Source organism: Protopterus annectens, chromosome 13.part0, assembly GCF_019279795.1.
Source record: "Protopterus annectens isolate FY-2018-M chromosome 13.part0, PAN1.0, whole genome shotgun sequence".
In the NCBI taxonomy this organism is placed as follows: domain Eukaryota; kingdom Metazoa; phylum Chordata; order Ceratodontiformes; family Protopteridae; genus Protopterus; species Protopterus annectens.
Window position 1 is genome coordinate 951,786,756 of NC_056747.1, and position 19,480 is coordinate 951,806,235.

At 39.1% G+C, this 19,480-nt stretch overlaps 1 protein-coding gene across 5 annotated transcripts in view; it reads left to right on the plus strand.

Annotated features, from left to right (window-relative positions):
- Positions 1–4,434: 4,434 nt before the first annotated feature.
- Positions 4,435–19,480, plus strand: part of STAT3 (signal transducer and activator of transcription 3) — a 1,961,792-nt gene continuing 1,946,746 nt past the window's right edge. For 2 of the 5 annotated variants that reach the window (XM_044054715.1, XM_044054716.1), the window contains exon 1: positions 4,438–4,634. In XM_044054715.1, the coding sequence (XP_043910650.1) occupies positions 4,569–4,634 (66 nt within the window). In that variant the 5' untranslated portion in view covers positions 4,438–4,568. Of the gene's footprint in view, positions 4,897–19,480 lie in introns of all 5 variants that reach the window. The other 3 variants (XM_044054713.1, XM_044054714.1, XM_044054717.1) reach the window with 3 other exon arrangements.

The window sequence follows — 19,480 nt, forward strand, 5'->3', positions numbered from 1 at the left end:
AGACTAGTTTTGAAGGTGTTAGGACTCATGGCAGCAGCTATTCCCCTTCTCCCCTTAGCTCGCTTCCACATGAGGATCCTCCAATGGATGCTGTTTACTCAATGGTCCTTTCAACAGCCCCCGTTGTCCCATACCATATTGATAACTCAATCATGCAAGAATCAACTGTCTTGGTGGATCACATCACCTCAAGTTCTCCGAGGAAGGTCCTTCACTCCCCCCCCCCAGTCGCCACGTTGACAAACAGACGCCTCCCTGATCGGGTGGGGGGGCATTATCAGGGCAGGACAGTCCAAGGCACGTGGCAACCTTTCGAGTGCCACTTGCACATAAACGTCTTAGAGATGAGAGCAGTGCTTTTAGCGTTGCAAGCCCTTCACGACTCTCTTCCCACTGGGACTATTGCAATTCAGACGGACAACATGTCCGTAGTGTGGTACATCAACAAACAAGGTGGAACCAGATCATACCCTTTATGTCGAGAGGCACTCAGACTTTGGCAATGGGCGATCTCTTCTCAGCGTTTTCTGATAGCAACGCACATTCCTGGGAAATCCAACGTTATTGCAGACAAGTTGAGCAGGGCAATTCTCATGCCCCACGAGTGGTCTCTAAAGAAATCAGTTCTAGAAGAAGTATTCCTAAGATGGGGCCAGCCTTGCTGCGATGTTTTTGCTACTCCCCAAAACAGCAAGTGTCACGACTTCTTCACTCTCTTCCCATTACCAGGCCATCCCACCAGAGACGCTCTAGTCCACGATTGGCCCCGGGGACTTCTATATGCCTTTCCCCCCTTTTCACTGATATCTCAACTAATTCAGAAAGCCATCGCTGTGAGAGTGACAATGATCCTCATTGCCCCTTACTGGCCTTGACAGATATGGTTTCTGTTTCTTCATCGTTACCTTTTGGAGCAGCCTTGGCATCTGGACCCAGTACCAGATCTGTTAACCCACCAATCGGGTCAGCTGCACCAATATCTGCTTTCTCTAAACCTCACAGCGTGGTTTCTCTGATTCCAACCTTAGCCAGGCTTCCCTCAATATCTCGCTCGGTCCGAGATATCTTGATAGCCTCTCATAAATCTTCTACCCGGAAGATTTATAGTAGCAAATGGAAACGCTTCTCTTTTTGGGCAACATCAAAAAACATAGATCCCTTTACTGCACCTATCCAGTCTATTCTAGACTTTCTAGCAGAACTCTTTCATTTAGGATCATCTGCATCTACCATTAGAGTTCAATTGGCTGCCATATCTAATTTTCATGTTGGTGTCTCGGAGTCTAGCATCATGGCTCACAAACTCTGTAAAGCCTTTTTAAGGGGCATATTTCTTCTCAAACCTCCAATCAAAGATCCCCTGTCTAAATGGGATTTGAACTTGGTTCTGGCATCCTTAATCCTTCCCCCCTTCGAACCGGCGGCTTCATGTTCTCTGAAGTTGCTTTCTTGGAAGACACTTTTTCTGGTAACTATAACTTCAGCGAGAAGGGTATCTGAACTCCATGCTCTGTGCAGCCGTCCTCCTTACTTAGTGTTTCACAAAGATAGGGTATTCCTCCGTATAATCCATCCTTTTTACCTAAAGTTTCCTCTCAAGTAAACCTAAACCAAATTATTGATCTCCCAGTCTTTTTCCCTAACTATTCAAACAGGTTGGAACAAAAGCTACATTTTTTAGATGTTCATCGCCAACTTAGCTATTACTTAGACAGGACTAAACAATTCAGGAAATCTGATCAATTGTTTCTGTCATATGCGGAAGGGAAATTGGGCCTTCCTGTTACTAAAGTATCCCTCTCTAGATGGCTCACCTCTACAATTACCTTCATCTATGAGATTAGACATCAAAAACTACCCTCAAGACCTAGAGCTCATTCAACTAGGGCATTAGCTACATCCATAGCTTTTCAGGATAGGCTGCCAATAGATTCCATTTGTGCTGCAGCCACCTGGGCTTCTCCTCATACCTTCATTTCACATTACAAATTGGACATGGTTTCCAGAAGCCGTGCCAACTTTGGTTCCACTGTTCTCAAGAGTCTGTTCCGATAGGCCACCGGGATAAGGTGCTAGGACGCGTCCCATCCAGCAAGAATGAAGGCGAGATAGACAACTTAACATTAAGAAGTTATGTACCTACCATAACGTTCCATGTTAGTTGTCTTCTTCTCGCCTTCTTTCTTGCGTCCCACCCTCCTTCCCCCAAGCCTGGACAGACCGACAGGAATTCAGTTTGTGTTCTTCCTCTGGAAGTTGTCATTCCCACACGTTCTTCCACCTCCTTTTCTCCTTTCTTAGGTCTGCGATACCTTTCACGCAGGTTGTTTTGAGGTGGGTTTCCCTTCTCCATTCTATGGAGACTAGGGTTGCTTGGTATAGCTATCAAACGAGATCTGAGTAGTTACCGCCTAGCATTATGGGATATAGGGGAGCCTCGAGCAGGTGGAATTAGCTCTCGATCTTTAGTATTGGCAACGGCTCCGAACCCATCCAGCAAGAAAGAAGGCGAGAAGAAGACAACTAACATGGAACGTTATGGTAGGTACATAACTTCTTATTACTTCACATTCTCTTATTCTGTCAATGCCTCAAGTTAATAGTTCTGGATTTGTCCTTAACTTTAATGAGATTTGTCCCTGACTGGTTGGGAGATACGTCTACCACAGATTATCTTGTGCCTACAATTGTGACTTCTCTGCAAATTACTACGTTTCAAAGCCTTTGTATTTATTTTTAGTGTCGGCATGTTGAGAAGTGTGGCGAGGAGGCCCCATGTGCTCCAGAAAGAGCCCACTGAGAGGAGGTCCCGGGGTAGACCACAAACATGTTAGAGGTATCTCTCAGCATGACTGTGGACACCTGGTGAGCCGACAAACATGAACTGGCGACAGTCACTCAAGACAGAGAAATCTGGTCTACCCGGTTTAGCTTATCACTGCAATCATCGCCAAGACAACAAAAAGCAGTTTACAAACATGGACAATGATTTAGCGTGGGTGCGGTATTTGGCCCTGGTTTGCCTCTGCGTTTCGGTGGATACTTCAGTGTTCCCATATGCATTCCACAACTGTTCCAGATTTTCATGGACTCGAATGTTATGCCTGTCCCTCCTAAAACTGATGGCTTTTGGTGAAAAGGTGATGAATTGCCCTTAATAAATAATGATAATTAGAGTTTCTTTTACTTCCAAAAATATTAATTCACGTTCTCAATCTGTCAATGTCTCAAGTTAGTAATACTAATATTAAAAAAATGTTCCGGATTATTCCTGGATTTATCATAAATTCTGTTGAAATGTGCACAGTGCTCCCGATCGGTTGAGAGCTATGCATATGTATTTACTACTTAACGATGTACATATAAAATATATCAGTGTGTATCCATCTTTGAAAACGTTCGGTCATCGCCATCGTCAATATTTATATGCATTTTGTATAGTACCTGCATTTTTTAAAACTTCATTAGGATTTGGGATATTCTGTTCCTGTCTTTATCCATTTATTCTTTGTATTGTGCTTTTAACTCAGGTCAGGCCTGAATTACGTCCATCTAGATTAGTGCTCTGTCCCGGTCAACAAATATGGATAAACAAATTCACAAAACATATCTGAATTAATATATATTTTAAAGGATTACAGCCATGTCCGTGTTTGTTTTGTGAATGTAAAAAATTAGCCGAGTTGGGCCAACATAGCTCTCAACCAATCAGGGACAAATCTCATTAGAATCGGGGAAAAATCCCGAAATAATCAGGGACAGCCTTGAACACTTTTAAAATATTAACACTATTAACTTGAAACATTGACATAAGAGAATGTGAATAAATATAAATGTTCTGAAATAAAAGATGTCTATAACTGTAATTACTTTCATTATTTATTAAGAGCAATTCACTACCTTTCTCCAACAGTCACCGATTTTAGAAGGGAGTAAAAGGGACAGACCCAACATTTCAGTCCAAATCAGGGAGCATTGAGAGGTATGTGTGCCCATACTCCAGCGGACCGCACACTTTTACTGTTTAGAGATCCAATCTTCAGCGGCTTTCTTTTTGCTTTCCAGTTACAAGTATTTCTCAACATGTCAAATCTCCATTAATAGCAGAATTGTATTTTTTCTTTGAAAATGACTACAAAAAATTAGCAATTAGGGAGACTGCAACAAACGCTTCCTAATAGCAAGCTTCAAACTACAATAACAACTCCCAGACTCCAAGACCTTAAAAGACTTTTGACGTCATCATACTCAGTAATTCAGCTGACTTCCCGTACGGCTGTTCCTTTTGTGCAGTTACACTCCCCTCGCGAAAAAAACCCGTACTCACTCAATCGGAAACAGAAAGCAGGGAGTAAGCCCGAAGTATGTAACCGCACAAGGGGCGGAACCGAAAAAATATTAGTTCTAGATAACTGACATGTCATTTTTATCAGCCCCCATTTTCCCTGTTGAATATTTAATCATCTGGGTAGAACCAGAGAAGATGATTGGCAATCCTTCCGTAAACAGCGCAATAAAACAATAATTTATGTTTGCGAGCCGTAATACTTGTCCTGTGATTGGGAGTTATGGTTGTCATTCATACATTTCAATTGTCGAGATTTAGTTGTTCCGCGGAGTTGTCAGAGTTAGTGGTACGGACTTTTATGTTAAGTTTTTAGTACGATCATTTAGTACTGGTGAGCAGTTTAGGGGGTCTGTTGCAACTTAGCCTCTGAAATAGTGACATATTTTGTCCGTGTCGATTATTCCCTCACTTACTGGTATGTTTTAATTATCGTTGTCTGAGGTGTTTGCCAATGGTTGAGACATATTTTTTCAGCATCTGACGTTTTGGGTTGCGTGTTTTATTGCCGGAACCAGGAGCAGAGTGGTGTACAGTTGCACGCTGTTCAGGTAAGAAACCATTTGCTTGTGAGAAGGTGGAGGAACCTGGCTGCCGCCACCACTTTGACGTTTCTGAAGCGTGGGATTTTGTGGGTACAGACAGTATGCGGCCTGCCTGCTGCGCGATGTTTATCTGGCAGGGCTGGGGTTGTTCAAAGTAAATCGGAGTGCTGGGGGATTTCCCACGTACAAGCAGTGACCCCGTTTTTTTAAATGGGAGGATGCTTTTTGTGAGCAGAGTGTGATCAGTAATAGATGCATAAACCTACTTGGAAACTTGTCGTTTTGTGTTGGATTTCCTTTAAATTGTGGTCATTTTTATTTCTGCAGTGCTACAAAGTATTGGGTGGCGGTCACGCTTACTGTTGCAGAAGATGTAAATCGGGACACCACATTCTTAAGTGATTCCCGTTTCTTTAGAAGTAATGTGTAATCGGTAATTTTGGTTTCTGATTGTGTTGGGGTTATTTTCTTTTTTGCCCGTTTTACCTCTAGTGTTATAAAGCTTTAGTTGTTAATCATGAGGGCATTCCTATTACTGTTGAAAATTAAACTCAGGAAATCCCATTCTTGGTTGATCCTTGTTTCTCTCTTTAGAAACAAAATGTAGTCTTTAATTTTGGTTTCTATTTGCATCTCTTTAGTTAAGATTCAGATTCCCATGGTACTTGTTGTTTTGCTGATTGTCAGATGTGCAGAAGTGCCGGACCTGTATTTTTGGCATATTTGTTTACCTTTAGCGTTTGCGTGATTTTTTTTGTAATGTAGTACTGAACTTGCTTAAACAACATCTGTTTTGATTTTTGGAATAGTGGTGAAGTGTGGTAATACAGACGTCTTTTTGTGCTCCTACACATTATGTACTTTTACCATGCATTTTTGCGCACATAATTTTTCTGATCTCCTAAACAGTTGCACTCATACCTCTCAACTGTCCCTAGGGTTGCCACCTTTTAAAATGTCCAAAGTGGGACATTTTTTGTAGAAATTTGAGGTTTTCAGGACAAAACATACCCAGTGCCATTGCAAAGGACAGAACTTCACTTTTTTGCCAAAAAGCTTATTTTTATAGCATTTTAGTTGGTTATGCTATTTTATATAAATTATGTGTCCAGATATAAAATAACTGTTTTATGTAAGTATTAAAGGAAACTTAAGAAATATATTTTGTCTTAAAATCTCAGGACATTTGCCATTTTTAGATTTGTTGGCAGGACACAACTGCCCAAAGGGTGACTGTCCCTCACTAACTGACCCTGATTTTGACACAGATTTTAGCTCTGTCCCTCTTAATCCCAGCTAAAACTGGTGTCATTTGGAGACGTGGCAAGTTACACTTAATAAGTATTGACAGCAAGTAGAGTTATAGTGGGTTTTTTTTCTTCAGAAAATCTATATTAATTCATGTTATCATATTCTGCCTCTATTTTTGTGTCTTTGCCCCCCATAATTTTAGGCTTTGTCCAGATTTATTGCATTAATAGGTTGAGAGGTATGATCATAAGCTTCCTTTTTTTTTCCTCTCAGGACCGTCCATTACCCTAGTCTTTCTGCAAGGGTAAACATTTGCAAGGATGGGTTGTGGAGGACTTCACCCAGTGTCCGTACTTTGTGTCTATAGAGGGGGTTTATTTATATTGTGTGTGTGTGTGTGTGTGTGTGTGTGTGTGTGTGTGTGTGTGTGTGTGCACCCGCCCACATGTGACTGTGATATGGAAGAACAACCACTACAGGGGTATTGTGAATATTGGCTGTAGATGCTAGTCACTATTGATGTGACACCCCAACTCCATGTGCAGAAACGGAGAAAAAGGGGTTAAGGATGGATAGATTATTTTATGTTTCATTAGATCTGGTGTTTGAAGACTTGGACATGTCAAGTGCTGTTTTTAATTTTTTTTTCAGGGTCTCTAGCTCCTGGAATGATTTTATTTCTTGGATATATGTCTTGTACATTAACCTAAATGCTAATGTATATCCCAGACATATTGATACCATTAACTACACTTCAATTTGCATAAAGATCTATATTTTGTTGACAGTTAGGCTTCTTAGCCCACATTGCCTGTCCACTTCCCAACATGTTAGATAAGCTTGAGGTTGCCATTGTGTTTCTTCCCTTTTGTATCTCACCTCTTCAGAGGAATTGCTTCATGTGTAATCCATGCTGTTTGTACTTGAATTCTGTTTTTTATGTACTTTAGGTATATTCTTTCCAAAACAGCCATACAATTCGATACTTGCCATTCCCTTTTCAGGCTCATGGATTAGTAGGAAGCCATCTTAGTAGTCAGTGGTAAGCAGGGATCCGGTCTAAAGGGATTACGTCATAGAGAAGCTGGAGACTGTCCTTTAGTTATCTTGTATAAGGACTCTGGATAGTCCATCACAGAACAGACACATACAAGCACACACAGCCACAAACACACACACATGTATGTTCAGCTTATGTTTTCAGAGTGTGTCTTAATATAGCTCTTTTTAAAACTAGTATATGCTGTAACTTTGCTACACTAAAGGTATTGAGGTTTAAATGGAATTCTTACTCTGTCTTTTTCAACAATGTATATTTGTTTTTGTCTCGTTTTTGTATGATTTGAGTGCAGACTGCAGATTTTGTTGCCTTCAGTAGATGGCTTCTGTCCTGTTTATGTTAAATGTTCTCTAAAAGTGCTTTCAGTACTCCATATGGGAGCTTAACAACTGTCTGAAGGTTAATAACTCATTTTGTACTGGTGATGTTGCTTCCTGCTTTTTCTTATTCTTTCTGATAATGGTTTGCTTCTTAGGTCATCTAATAGGTATCCTAACTAATATTCTTTATTTGTGATTACTGCTTCTTTTCATTATACACTCTTTTCCTTGGTGTTTGTTTGGTTTGGGTTCCACTGCTTATTGTTATTTTGTTATTGTATACTCATTTGTAAACCCCTTGTATTACATTCCTGTGAAAATGAGGGTTAGGTGAACAGGCAAGAATTCTTTCCATTACATTGTAATTTTATGGGATTTGTTTATTAATATCTTTAGTTTGGTCATGTATGAGTTGGGTGGTTAAAGTGCATAGATCTTTGTTGTTATAAGGTAAATTTTATGTTTGTTTTCTTCTTTTTGCATCTTTGTAGTTCAGCCTTCTGGCCTGAAGTCTGCCTTGCCAAGTCAGTGTTTTGATGTTCTTTGGTCGGTGGGAGAACTATATTAATGGTCAGTCTTAATATGAAGCTAAATAAAAACAAAAAATAGATGTAGAAAACCACCTTTGTAAATGCTTAAACCTGATTGGCCAAATTTTGCAAATAGTAGACTGATAGCTTTAAACAAAGCTTAATAATAAAACAATTTGGATAATACAGACTTGTTGCAGAGTTAATGGCATTGCAAAGCTTATTAGCTCCCTAACCGATTTCATAGATTGTTACTAGGCTAACGACCCGGGAGGCCTTCCCTAAGTTTCCATGAAAGAATACTGATGTCTTGTATCCAAGTAGGACATTGAGGGCCAGGCATTTATAAGCTGCTTCTGCCCATAGGTGAAGTGGGCTCCAGGCCGATGTAAATTTCCTATTCCACTTGTCAAGGTTGTGCTTAAATTGGATAATAAATGAACTTGTCTTCCCATGGATTTGAAGCCTGTTCCATATGAGGGACAGTCTCTGGGACACATCTTATTCGTTAATCTTCTTATTAAACTACAAGACTTTTCCTTTGTGTTTATATTTTTTCAGTGCAAAATGTTGCAGCTCCACTCAGAACCTCCAGTCGTATGTTTGGATACTGTGACATAGCACCTGTTGCCACAGAGTAGCTCTGTGTTGTTAAAATGTTTTCTATGTTATAAAATGCAAAGCAAATGCCACCACTCCAGACCAGTTAGGAAAAGAACACAGTGCCAAATTTTGCTTTTTCAGATTGTTTTAATTTACTGTTTTGTTGCTTTGAAATGTAGTACAAAATGACACAGCTTCACTTGTCTCCACCCCCATATATCACTGCTTCAGTCAGAGAACTACAGTATTTCAGAATTGCAGTTATTGCGTGTTCTGCCTGATAAAATGTGAAAAATATCACAGTTCCAGTCAGAGAAGTATTGCTGTGAAAAATGTCACAGTTGCAGTCAAGAAGTATTGCAGTACTAAATTTCCATACTAAATGTTGCTATCTGCAGTTATTTTAAAATCAAGCAAATAATCCAAAACAGGAGTCCAGGCACCTCAAAGCTGGAAATAATCCAATAATCCAAGTTATAGTTTAAAAACCTTTTTTATTTCGATAATCATTTTTATTGTTTTTCAAAACCATAATACAATTCACACACTATTTACATTATGTACAAAATTGCTTCCAATGTTTAGTTCCATTTCAGATATCCACATCATACATTAACAATAGATATCGTATTAATCAAGTAAAGGAAAACAAAAAAAATAAAAACGAAAACATCTACCAGCGAAAATTAAAAACAAACTCAAGCCAACAATCTGTATTGTTTCTACATCTTCTATCCAATCTAAGATTGTGTTTGTTCACTTACTGTATGTCCTAAAAGAAAGTGGATAGGAACCTCTAAGCCAATATAATGTTAAAGATTTGCTCCCAAATTTTTATACTATTTATACTTTTCTTGTTGTTACTAATTAATAATTTATGCGCTAAAATATGCTTGATTGCTAACAGCCTGAATTTTTGCCACGATGTCTGTGCTGGGTTCAACCAATTTGTGGCTATATATAATTTCATTAATAAACTGATATTCATAATTACGATCCTCTTTGATTTGTCTAAATTCTCCGTGGGATGTGTAGAATCAAAAATTCCCAGGTGAGTGTTGAGTTTTGGTAACCCATTTTTTGTAACTGCAATTTTAATGAGTTCCACAATTTATAAATGCACTTGCAACTCCAGAACATGTGTAGCAGGTTCGCTGTCTGATCTAAACACTGTGGACATTTAGGTGAATTTTTTGAATCAAATTTATGAAGAGTGAGATGGGATAGTTTAAAAACCTTTTAATGTGAGCGCGTTTGTTCACATAAGTAAAATGAACTTCAGACAAATAAAAGGCATTCAAAAGAACATTTAAATACATTTCCTGATTCATGACATCACAAACCCACCCTAAAAAGGCATGTGATTATCAAGTCATATGATCAAAAAATTTACAGGATTCATTCACAAACATATTATTATTCTTATTTGATGTAAAAAGTGTGTGTGTGTGTGTGTGTGTGTGTGTGTGTGTGTATGTATATATATATATATATATATATATATATATATATATATATATATATATATCTATAAAGAGATGAGGAAAGTAGACATGAGTATAAGGAGATGAGGTGCATGGCAAAGAGAGAGGTGGCGAAAGCTAAGGATAAGTCGTATGGAGAGTTGTATGAGAGATTGGACACTAAAGAGGGAGAAAAGGACCTGTACCGATTGGCTAGACAGAGGGACAGAGCTGGGAAAGATGTGCAGCAATTAAGGGTGATAAAGGATAGTGAGGGAAAGGTACTCACAAGAGAGGAGAGTGTGTTGAGTAGATGGAAAGAGTATTTTGAGAGGCTGATGAATGAAGAGAATGAGAGAGAGAGAAGGTTGGATGATGTGGAGATAGTGAATCAGGAAGTGAAACAGATAAGCAAGGAGGAAATAAGGACAGCTATAAAGAGGATGAAGAATGGAAAGGCTGTTGGCCCAGATGACATCCCAGTGGAAGCATGGAGGTGCTTAGGAGAAATGGCAGTGGAATTTTTAATTAGATTGTTTAATGACATTTTGGAAAGTCAGAGGATGCCTGAGGAGTGGAGAAAAAGTGTTTTGGTACCTATCTTTTAGAATAAGGGTGATATGCAGAGCTGCAGTAACTACAGAGGGATAAAATTGATCAGTCACAGCTTGAAGTTATGGGAGAGAGTAGTAGAAGCTAGGTTAAGAAGGGAGGTGATGATTAGTGATCAGCAGTATGGTTTCATGCCAGGAAAGAGCACTACAGATGCGATGTTTGCTCCGAGAGTGTTATTGGAGAAATACAGAGAAGGTCAGAAGGAGTTGCATTGTGTCTTTGTAGATGTGGAGAAAGCATATGACAGGGTGCCTAGAGAAGAGTTGTGGTATTGTATGAGGAAGTCGGGAGTGGCACAGAAGTATGTAAGTGTGGTACAGGATATGTACGAGGGTAGTGTGACAGTGGTGAGGACTGCAGTGGGAGTGACAGATCCGTTTAAGGTGGAGGTGGGATTACATCAAGGATCAGCTCTGAGTCCTTTCTTATTTGCAGTGGTGTTGGACAGGTTGACAGATGAGATCAGACAGGAGGCCCAGTGGACTATGATGTTTGCAGATGACATTGTGATCTGTAGTGAGAGTAGGAATCGGGTTGAGACTCTGGAGAGGTGGAGATATGCTCTAGATAGCAGAGGAATGAAGGTCAGCAGGGCTAAGACAGAATATATGTGTAAATGAGAGGGAGGGTAGAGTAATGGTGAGGATGCAGGGAGTAGAGTTGGTAAAAGTGGACGAGTTTAAGTACTTGGGATCAACAGTTCAGAGTAATGGTGAATGTGGAAGAGAGGTAAAGAAGAGAGTACAGGCAGGGTGGAATGGGTGGAGAAGAGTGTCAGGAGTGATTTGTGACAGACTGGTACCAGTAAGAGTGAAAGGGAAGGTCAACAAGACAGTAGTGAGACCAGCTATGTTATGAGTTGGAGACGGTGGCATTGACAAAAAGGCAGGAGTCAGAGCTGGATGTGGCAGAGTTAAAGATGTTAAGATTTGCACTTGATGTGACTAGGATGGATAGGATTAGGAATCAGTATATTAGAGGGTCAGCTCATGTTGGACAGTTTGGAGACAAAGCAAGAGAGACAAGATTGCGTTGGTTTGGACATGTGCTGAGGAGGGATGATGGGTATATTGGGAAAAAGATGCTAAGGATGGAGCTGCCAGGTAAGAGGAAGGTGGGTATATTGGGAAAAAGATGCTAAGGATGGAGCTGCCAGGTAAGAGGAAGGCCTAAGATAAGGTTTGTGGACGTGGTGAGAGAGGACATGCAGGCGGTTGGTGTGACAGAGCAAGATGCAGAGGATAGGAAGAAATGGAAAGAGATGATCCACTGTGGCGACCCCTAACGGGAAAAGCCGAAAGATGATGATGATGATATATGTGTGTGTGTGTGTGTGTGTGTGTGTGTGTGTGTGTGTGTGTGTGTGTGTGTGTGTGTGTGTGTGTTTTGGTGTTCTTATTCCATATTTATCTTAAAAGTGACTTATTTTAAAATACATTTCAAGGAGCAATAATCATTTAGTCCAGGATATGAGTATGCATTCAGCCTTAATTGCCACAAAAGCTCATGCTCCTCTAACCTCAAAGTCCACGGACCCCCTCCTATAGTTGGGTACTATGCTCAATTATTAAATATTTAAACTGGTGACTTGGTTCATTCATTATGTGTCTAGCCAAAGCGTTCGTAGTATTCTGTTTATTTATGCTATATTGCTGTTTGTAAATTATTTGTTTAAAGTGTCTCTCTGTTTTCCCCACATAGAAGCTGCTTTTAATGAATGAACCAAGTCACCAATTTAAATATTTAGTAATTGAGCAAGTAGTTCCCAATTGTCATGAATCAGGAAATGTATTTAAATTTTCTTTTGAATGCCTTTTATTTGTCTGAAGAAGTTCATTTTATTTATGTGAACGAAAGCGCTCACATTAAAAGGTTTTTAAACTATAACTTGGATTATTTCCAGCTTCGAGGTACCTCGATTCCTGTTTTGGATTATTTGCTTGTTTCTTTCTTCTGAGTCTGTTTTGGTGTGTTCAACATGGAACAGGAAGAAAATGGCAGCTCTCCGTCTCTGTTTACCCCACCTGGAGGTATTGAATCGGATACCAGCACTATTAGAAAGTTAACAGCACTGGTAGAACAACAGTTCAACTGGGTGAATGACCTGGCCCGGAGAATTAACACTGATGCTGGCAGCAATGTAAACCCACCACCTGGACTGTCTTTTTTTGGCTCTGGTAGGTCCTCGTTTTCAAATTTACCTAATTTGTCATATTCAAATGTAACTATGGCCTCTACTTCAGTTGCTTTGCTGGAAATGGCAAGAGCAACGGCTGTAGTAGTAATGGTACAATAATGCTAACATGGCAAATGAACTGAACAACGCTGATGCAGGAGCCGTGAATATTATACCTAATTTACAAGAATGGCTCAATGCTCCAGCGTTTTTTTAACGGCTGCAATAACCAACCAAGTGGAAATTTAGAAAACGGTGAGAACAATATTGTAAATAAATTGAAAGACTTTGATTATAACCTTCTGAAATATAGGAGACTTCAGTTGGAAGCAGCTTATTTACAGGAATGTTTGCAAAGGAGGCAAATCCCCAAAGGCTTAAGACAGTGGCGTTACCCTACTGGACTGTTGAAAGATTCTGTTTTTCATCGTGAATTACTGGGTCTGTTTGATAAGCAGGGCTTAGAGTTCTTGGAAATTCTTATAAAGCATTGTTTACAAATGGAACAATTGAAAAATGAACTTAATATAATGGAGATGAACATTAAGTCAGATATCCACTTTGGCTGCTACAAATACGAGTGTAGTCATATATTCTGCAGTATAGACACTGTTATTCAGAAATTGAGGGAATAAGTTAAAAAAGCTTGAAAGGGATTGAAAATAATATTCTACTCTAATAGAAAAGCTTATCCACCCCCTCCCCTCTCACAAACTTGGCGTAACATCAAGCCTACAGGGGCTACTGGGGATAATAGCCCTGTGGACGAGAACCATGAAAATGTACGAGAACAGGGTAATACAACTGAAGTGGGGGATGAAGGGTCGGCTAATTGGAATGGCAGATTGAGGGGTCGAGAAGTACAATCTAACTCAAATCAACCATCTCAGGTTCAGGGTTTTCCCAATGGCCAAGGTTGACAACAAACCCGACATCAATCGAGGAAGAATCAACGATCAAAAAAACAAACTCGGAGGAGGAGATCATTTTCCAAGTAGATGCAACCAGTAGTAAGGATGGTAGTGGAGGGGTCACCATTTATACCAACAAAGAGGGTGACTTTTTAAAATCTATAACTTTACCACAAAACATGTGAAATCAGAATTAATAGAGGTACTAGCTCATGGGCTTTCCTTTGTACCCACAAAAAGAGCAGATATTTCCAGGACTCTTATTGACTTTGAAAGTATATTTACGTAAATTAAATGTGCACCTTTTGTTGGGTAGTAAATCTTTGACTAGAAGCGATCATAGAATTTCTAACTTGTTTATCCCCCTATCGCATGCTACTTTAGGGATTTTCGAGAAGCTATGTGAAATGGACTTTAGGGATGTTTTGGTTAGAACAAGTTATAAACAACACAAATTCAACCTATATCCCTCTCGAATACAAGATCTTGTCGAATTGAAATTGTTTAATGTACGTGTGATGCGACTCAATAAGGGTGGGGGTCTGATTTTCATGGAGGAAAGTGATTACACCTTGAGGATGCTAACTATGTTAGACAGCGAAGTATATGAAAAAGTTTCTGTAAATGAAGTAAATAGGGCCTTCTTGAAAATTAGGAACACCATAAATGACATGTTTCTGGAAGGCAAGATTAGTCTTGACATTAGTAACTATTTGACAGTGGCTACCCCTTTGACACCTGTAATATTCGGAATCCTGAAAATCCATAGAAATTTAGAAGACCCCCCCCCCCCCCACTGAGACCCATAGTGGATGGTAGAAACAGCATTACAGATGCCAGTGCTAAACTGATGGACAGAATGCTAAAGAAGTATCTTGTCACCGAATCTCAAATTTGCAAGGATTCTTATTTTTTTTACAGACATATTGAATGAAGTTGAGTATAATATTAGTGTAGAACTAGTATTTTGCCTTATCCTTGTACGTATTATTAAGCTATGATACGCTCAGACATAGAATGATATTTATTTAATTACAAGAAAGGGGTCATTTTAATGTTCCAATAGCATAGCCATATCTTAGGTTTATAGTAATGTCAACACTGTACTAGCGTTGTTAAGGCTTTCTTAGCTGAACACATTAGGTTCCTAAAACCTGATTTTATGTGTATCATGTTTAACTGACGACTGTTTTTTGTACATAGTCTGTTCTATCTCTGTTTGTTGAATTCTGCACTGTTTGTGCTTGCAAACTGGATGTTTTTAATAATGCATAAGTTAATACCAGTATAATTATAGTACTTATCCCATAATATTTTTTTCTCTCTATCTTACTCAGCTTTTTTCCACTTTATCAGCTGTGTACTCCCCTGCACTCCCGACCAGCTGGCTACCTACGAACTAGAATTATACAAGTAATTAAAGTTAATCTTCACAAACACTCCAACCTCAGCACAGGGAAGAACCTAAACCACCTACTGTGTTGTATTATTTAAGGAAACAAGATAAGCATTGCAAAGTATGAACTATCTGTTCATTACCTCCTGTAATTTCAACTATTTTTTACCCCAGATCATGGTATATGATATCTAAGCTTACTCCAGCCAGGACTACGAGCAGCCTTACTCTACTACTTTGCTCCTTATATTTTAATCCTTAACTTAGGCCCTAGTTTTCTCCCACTTTGCCCATTTTTCGTTTTTCTCATTGAGCTATCTCTGCTGCTATCATAGTGTTCTCCCACTAGATGGCAGCACTTGCCCACTAATCTGCTAGCAGTGTTTTCAACTAGCAGCAAAGTGCTTCTACTAAGTTCGCACATGTTTCTCCCACACTCTACATATCCCAATATCACTGTATTGCCATCTGTATCTTCTCCCCCTTCAGCAACTTATTGTCCCTTACCTTCAGACTACCTACTTGGAATCTCCATTCCACTTTCACTGATTGTCTTCCCAGTCTCTCTCTTGTCCTTGGTCTGCCCCGCTCTGTTCTCCCTGTGGGCTCACTCCGCTCCCCTACCCTACCCCCAATTCCCACACACCCCAGTACACCTAGACTTATACTTCCAAACCACACCCCTTTCTCTCTCACCACCAATCATATCCTTCAACTACTTTAATATCTGACCAAAACCAACTACTTCTCTCTAACTGGATCTATCCTAACTCCTCCCCTTACTAACTACACCTCTACCTCAAATCACTTTAAGATGCAAACACCAGCTTCCCCACCACATATTCAACTACTACTTATTATCACTCTTTTACCTTTCGTAACTGCATCTTACCTACTAACCTTCTATGAATACTCTAATTACTTAACAATTCTACTACCCTAACAAACAAACAAGTATTATACCAGCAACAAACATCTCAAACACATATAAATATTACATCTCTACCTACCTACATACTTCCAAAGTATCACAGATTAACCCATATTAAATACATCCACCTAAAACCTAGAAAACCTTTCTACCATCTTAATGTACTCCATTACCATTGTCCAAAACCTCAACTACTTACCGGTGGTGACATCCATCCCAACCCTGGCCCAAAACACTCTGATAATATTGAACTCCAAAGCCTCAGTCACTCAAATCTTATCCCACCTAGACTTCCTAATTCACTTTCTATAGCTCACCTAAATATACATAGCCTAAATAACAAAGCTGCCTACCTCCATGCTGTCCTGGATGTCCACTCTTTTGACATACTATGTTTGTCAGAAACATGGTTAAAACCTTTAGCTACTGATAATGAAATCTTACCACCTGGTTACAATATCTTAAGAGCAGACCGCAAAATCAAAAAGGGAGGGGGAGTTGATATACTCTTAAAAAAGGGTTACAAATCTCCACACTAGACTTCCATCTAACTCTTCATAATAATGTAGAAATTCTTGCCACCAAACTTCAACTCAACGCTAGTAAATCAATAATCATCATCTGCATCTACCTACCTCCTGGAAATAATACTTGCATCCTTGAAGACACCCTTGCTGGCTTATCTTCATCTTTCCCTCAAGAGACTATAATTCTAGTTGACTTTAATATTGATTGGAAAACCTGCACACATAATCGGTCAACTTCACATATTAACCTACACGGATTTTCACAAATGATCAACTTCCCAACCAGAATTAACAAACCCAATAATAAAGAGAGTATATTAGATTGGATACTCATAAACAATCACCTGGAAGGCTGGAACCCTTCCTGCAGATGTAAGTGACCACTCACTCATTTATATCATTAGGCATAAGACAACTACTCCTAACCCAACCACACTTAGAACAATTAGAACCAATAAAAACTTTAATCCTGACTATTTCCAAAGTGAACTTAGAACATGTGATTGGACACCCATTAAACACCTCCATCTAGACGATGCAGTGAATTACTTTAATTCAAAATTCTTAACAATCCTAGACTATCATGCACCTAAGCGTACTATCAGAACTAAGTCTAAGCCAGCCCCATGGCTCACTAAGGAAACCAGACAGAAAATCTTACTGAGAAACAAATTCTGGGCTCTGTGGAGATCTACTAAGCAACCCGCAGACCAACTTAAATTTAAACAAATGAGAAATGATACAAAAAAAGCCACTCTCTTGGACAAAAAAAACTTTTACTGTCATCTCCAGCAAACAAACCAAAGGAATCAACAAAAATTCTGGGCCAGTATTAACAAACTTCTTCACCCTGGTCACTCCACTACACCACCCCCTACAGGAGCTAACCCCAAAGATCCCAAACAAACGGCAAACGCCTTTAATACCTTCTTCACAGAGGCCATCCAATCACTGGCCAATCCAATAACAACTCAGGACTCTAGTCACCCAAATTCTGTAACAAATTCACTCCCTATATTCCACTGGCAACCAGTCCCAACTCACTTTATCTGTAATCCTCTACAAAAACTTAAACTATCAACCCCATCAGCCGATAAACTACCAGCAGAATATCTCCAAATAGCTGCCAGAGCTATAGCCTATCCAATATCAATCCTGATAAATAGAACCCTACAAGAGGGAAATATTCCTGCCTTCTGGAAAATCTCACACATCATCCCCCTACATAAAGGTGGCAATTCTAACGAATACTTCAACTACCGTCCAATAGCATTACTTTCTCATTTAGCTAAAATAATGGAAAGATGTATCCATAAACAACTACTAGATCACTTACTGCAAAACAATCTACTTGCAAATTGCCAACATGGCTTCAGACCGTTTCATAGTACTACCACTGCTCTTCTATCCTTCTCTGATAGTATCGATCTTAACAAAAATAACAATATCCTCTCCTCAGTACTCTTTATTGACCTTTCCAAAGCTTTTGATATGGTCAACCACCATTTACTTATAAATGTATTAAGATCTCTTTCCCTGAATTCACTGGTTATTCAGTGGTTCCAGTCGTACCTTAACAGACGACAAGCTCTGCTTTGGGACAGTAACCTATCTTCACATCTCCTCGTTACACTAGGTGTCCTTCAGGGCTCAATTCTTGGTCCCCTCCTATTCTCAATTTATATAAATGACCTTCACCTAGCAATTACTCATGCTACCTGTATTCAGTATGCAGATGATTCTACAATCATCTGCTCAGCTAAATCTTCATCTGAACTGCAGTCCTTAACCCAGAAAATGTTTACTATAGTAGAAAACTGGTTTTTACAACGATGCCTCCTCCTGAACCCCAAAAAGACAAAACTATTGCTCTTCACACCCACCCGCAAGTCCAGCCCAGTTAACTTCTCAGTCCTATCCAATAACGGTACCATTATATCTCCAGACCTAACCACTAAACTTCTAGGTATAACAATAGATAATAACCTTACCTATAAAACTCACATTAACAATACTATAAAAACTGTAAACGGGAAACTGGGCTCCCTATATAGGATAAAGCCATTCCTTACTCCACAAGCTAGAACGTCTATTGCCCATACCCATTTAATCTCCACACTCCTCAATGCTTCATCCATATATACAAATCTGACTAAAAACAACCTCAACAAACTGTCAAAATCTTATAATAACATAGCTAGATTTGCCACAGCCTCCTCTTTCAGGACCCACCACTGTCATAATCTGAAACAACTAGGCTGGCTTGAGCTACAAAACCAACTCCATTATAACCAACTTACCATTGCCCATAAAACCCTCTTCCAACCAACTAAAACTCCAATACTATCAAACCTTTTTACCCCATACAAAAACCTTAATACCTTACACTCATCCAATAAATTACTAGTATCCACAAGCATATCCAACAATATCTCTGGTGACTCTCTGTTCTCTAATGCTGTTGGAAAATACTGGAACCAACATCCAAATGAACTGACATCACTGTCCTCTTTAACACTATTTAAACAAAAATTGAAACTTTACCTTAAAACATACTGGTTATGCCCCTGTACAAACCCAGACTAATCATAAATGTCATTGCTATCATCAGCACTGCTGTATTTATTTTTCATTTATTACTTTTTCTCATGGACTAATCCATCCCTTTTCTTACCTATATATATATATATATATCTATATATATATATATATATATATATATATATATATATATAAAATTTTTTCTTCCTTGAAGATAGTTTCTAGCAAATTTATATAATGTTCTGTAATAAATTTTTGTATCCAAT